Source organism: Fomitiporia mediterranea (genome assembly GCF_000271605.1).
Source record: "Fomitiporia mediterranea MF3/22 unplaced genomic scaffold FOMMEscaffold_10, whole genome shotgun sequence".
NCBI classification, from domain to species: domain Eukaryota; kingdom Fungi; phylum Basidiomycota; class Agaricomycetes; order Hymenochaetales; family Hymenochaetaceae; genus Fomitiporia; species Fomitiporia mediterranea.
This window is the reverse complement of record NW_006760395.1, coordinates 2888954-2893036: the sequence shown is the minus strand read 5'-3', so window position 1 is coordinate 2893036 and position 4083 is coordinate 2888954. Positions and strand designations below refer to the sequence as shown.

At 48.9% G+C, this 4083-nt stretch overlaps 1 protein-coding gene across 1 annotated transcript; it reads right to left on the bottom strand.

The window, feature by feature from the left end:
* Nucleotides 1-612: 612 nt before the first annotated feature.
* On the bottom strand, nucleotides 613-3407 carry FOMMEDRAFT_170233 (uncharacterized protein; the record flags this gene model as incomplete). Its single annotated transcript, XM_007269667.1, has 5 exons — nucleotides 3388-3407; nucleotides 3077-3319; nucleotides 2527-3014; nucleotides 1826-2469; nucleotides 613-1750 (listed from the first exon to the last, which is right to left on the bottom strand). Coding segments are annotated over exons 3-5 (2121 nt in total), but the record flags the coding sequence as incomplete, so codon positions are not given.
* Nucleotides 3408-4083: the final 676 nt, after the last annotated feature.

Here is a 4083-nt window from a genome sequence, read left to right as displayed (position 1 = left end):
ATGTAACTACTAGTCCCAAATGTAGCGAGTGCTGGTTAGGGACGAATACTTGGTGGAATGAGATCATTAGTGCTCACAACAATGCGCGCGTCAGAGCAACTCCGAGATGCCCTTATGTTCTACTCAACCAAAAATCAAATATAATAGTCAGCATGAATAATAAAAAGCATGACATGTGAAGATTCAATTGACGTACCCAAGCAATCCGAATGAACTTGCTAACAACATAAACTCGATCATGCGGGTTAGTCAACGCAACCTCTGACACAACGAAATTCGCAACAAGGTTGAACCGTGCTCTCGCAGCAGAAAGGACGTTAACCTTGCCCTTTCCACGCAACTCTGCTTTCCTCCTCCGATCTCGCAAAAATTGCATCCAATCTCGTACATTGAAATCTTCCGTGGTTGACAACCATTCATCAGAAACAAGTTCCTCAAATTTGATTCCGAGGAAGATCTCTTTGTTGATGACGGCGAAGTGTTGCGCGAGCAACTCAGCTTTGAAATGCAAAATGAATGAGCGATGAGAGGGAGTAGCTGGCACTTTCGCGATGGAAAACGTTGGGTGGCCTGCCCGCTGAGGCGGAGATGATTTCGGATTTGATTCATTACCCGTATTTCGGGATGGGAGGCGGCTGGGGGGGGATCTCTTCTGGCACAGCTTCGTCGATCCTCGGCTTCGCCTCGGACGTAGGGTATCCAACATGAGCATTCATCTGGTGCTGTCTGCCTCGGAGTTGGCGTCACAGGCTCCAGACCGATATGTCCATTAGTACCAATCGACAGATTAGTCGGACGTTCAGAATCTGTCGATGACCGCGGAAGAGACACCGTCACATCCTCCTCGGAGAACGAAGGATCCTGTCTCCTGTTCTCCGAACCATACTCATCATCAGAAACATACGTAGCATCATCATCCACGTCTTCTTCCTCATCAGGAGACAAATTCCGAGGCTGTTCGTCACCGAAGTCACCAGCAGCCATCCGCTCTTGGATAGTCCGTACCCACCCATCTACCTTTGCTTCCTTATGCCGTTGCTTATTCGGGTTAATCTGGCCTTCAAGTCTGCGAAGTGCAGCTTCCGCGTCACCCACATCTTCCTCATCATCGGAAAGATCGTCAATCAACGCATTGACCTGCCATTGCTGTAAGGCGTTCCCGAGTCTCCGCGGTGATGAGACTGATGAACGTGCAGAATCTGGTTGCTCCGACATGGCAACGGAAGCTCTGGAGATTATCCCCATGGACGAGACACTAACGACTGAACGATGCACGAACTCGAAGTCGCGACGGTTTGGCAACCGTTTCGTAGGACGCAAGCCAGGTGGCATGGCAGGACCACTCTTCTCAGATGAGTTATCGGACAGATAGTCAAGGTCGTCAATAGACACTACGTCCGGGAACAATCGCTCCTGCCTAGGTATGGGATTACCCAAGAACGACGTAGTCTCAAACGAACGAAGGGAACCAGATGAACCAGACCGGATCGATTCTGCGGGTTCCGAGGAGCGTACGCGAGATAGAGACTTATGCACGAAGCCTCCCGCTGGGCCTTGGGACAAAGTAATGTCTCCGTTGGAGGCAGGACTGTCAGGTCGGAGCTCGGCACGTGATGCTAGCGGCGTTCTTGTTGCAAGTTCAGTGTCCTGAGGCGATGGTGTCGGGGAAGGAGATGAAGGCCGAGGCTCTTCTTGTGTACCATTAGAAGCCACTGACACGGTTACCTGTGGTACTTCAGGAATACTGTCACTGGGCTAGAAGGGTGATACTGGCGAAACGGATGTCAGATCAATCATCTTCAAATACTGTTCGACACCACCTCACACGTGGAGAAGATTGCCAGCTCCGTTGAATTCAAGATCAAATGCATGAGGCCCATCGTCAGTTGGGCTTAAAGGTGTCGTCGGAGCCCGTGAACTTAGAACGCGTTTCCAGCGGCCGAGACGGCCAATAGTTCTGACGACTGCACGAGACAGAGGCGAGGTATGGTGGACAGGCATTGCTGACGGAGCACTGACGAGTGGAAGAGCCGCACCTGGTTGAACTGTACGAGCATGTTGTAATATTGTCAAATGAAGAGGTTGCTGTAGCAATATCCGGGATGCAGGCTTGCTCGGACGACTGGGCGGAGCAACGCTCGTCTCCGAGCCAGGTTGGGTAGCGCCAATCGAAGACGGTGCGTCCCCAGGACCAAGCTGATTTGCAAAAGATGCAAAACCTTGTACACCAGCGGCATCAGAGAAGGGCGAGCTCTCATCCGGATTAAAGTCCAGATCAACGTCGGAGTCCTCTTCCTCATACTGTGTAGCGCTAACTTTGCGGAGCGTTGCAGCGAAGTTAACTCCGTTCGAGAGATCTCCCAAGATCTTGTCGATCGACTGCATAACCTTTCCCTTCTTCTCGGGCTCCTTACGGGATTTGGTCACGCGTGAATGAGCATCCTTGCAATCCTTCGCTACCTTCTTCAGCTTTTTGACGATATAGAATTAGTATCTAATAATAGGTGATGTATAAATCACGCGCACCCTAGCGTCATTATATTTATCGATAGAATCTCTCCATAGCGTGTTCAACCAGTTTGCGAACAATAAACACAGCTCATAGTTGGGTAGGAAATCGATGCGGAAGAACGTGAGTAACCAATATCGAATGGCAACAAACGTCCGTACGCGCACGATTTGTTTCACCATGACCTCATGTGAAGTCATTGGCTCCTCGAGTGCCCAGTGAAAGCGACATATTAGCAGATGACATAAGTCGACCGAATCGATGTATGTCCGATATGTCAAGTAGAATATCAGTAGTTCGTCATAGTCGAATTGGCTCGTGAGCTGTGCTATCCACCGCTCGATCGTCGCCGCCATAAGCACACGTTGCGCATTTTCCGCACCGTCAGCACTTGAGCCGCCCTCAGATCCGCGCTCCGGGCGAGCACATCGACGATGGCTAGGAAATGGCAAGGATTCCCCGGTAATATTCGGACATGAAGGGTGGCCGAGTTTCCGAGCTGTCGCTGACAGAGACAAAAGTTAAATCAGTCGACCGATAGATGTAGAGTAGAGGAAGTGTACGCACGGGTCGACCGGCCTTTTGACTACACAGTTCCGATCGCAAGATGGGCATATGTTATCAATACCTCACATAAAGACCACGATGATTGAGGTAGTGGCGAGAGGTAACAGTACAAACTAGAAGCGCTGAGCCGAGCTAAGAAAAAGAAGAGACATGTTACTGATTGTGAACAAGAAAAGTGAGCGCTAATACGTTCGCTGCGCAGCGCAGCTGACCGGGGTCAAGGGCAGAACAGGACAAGTTCATCTTATCAAAGTATCCAGTTTACAGAGTCAGAACGCTTCAAGCAAAGTATAAGGTGTGATTTGACATACATTTTGAACATGGTCTTGACCTCTTGAGGAGTAGCGATGTTGCACATAAGAATGCGAGGTAAAGTGTGTGAACTAAACGTGAAGGACCTCTTGTCCGTTTATAGAAATGATTACACTACTGCTTATTTAATGATACAGCTTTCAAACAGTTTCCGCAAGCGTATAAAAAGCATACTATTTATCATTCAATACAATAACACTTTGTTTTCAACGCATACAGGTAGAGTAACTACATAACTGAAATAACATAATCAACTATTTTGAAAAAGGGGGAGGATGGGTCCTTCAATGCATGAGTAAATGACGATTCTTCATCAAAAATCAATTCTGTCTTCGCCTTTGTCGCTTCAACGATCTTTCGAACACCATAGTGCCTCTGGGACTTTGTCCTCTTGCACCCGTAATGGATCTGAGAACGAGTTTGCATACAATCGTAATAAGGGGGAGGCGAGGATTCATCCAGATACCAAACTGTATTGATGGTCTCATCGTCTTTATCGACCGGGAAGAACTCTGATGGAACCGTTATCGTCGTGCGCCTTTCCACAAATTCGAACTCGATGACACTGTTTGTCTCGGAAGGCGAAAATGTCATGAGGCCAAAGATACTAGCAGCGGGCCCACATTGCAAGAGGTAATCCACGACTTCCTTTGCAAATTCAGGATACTGGCCCGGGTCACGGCCTGCAGGAACGG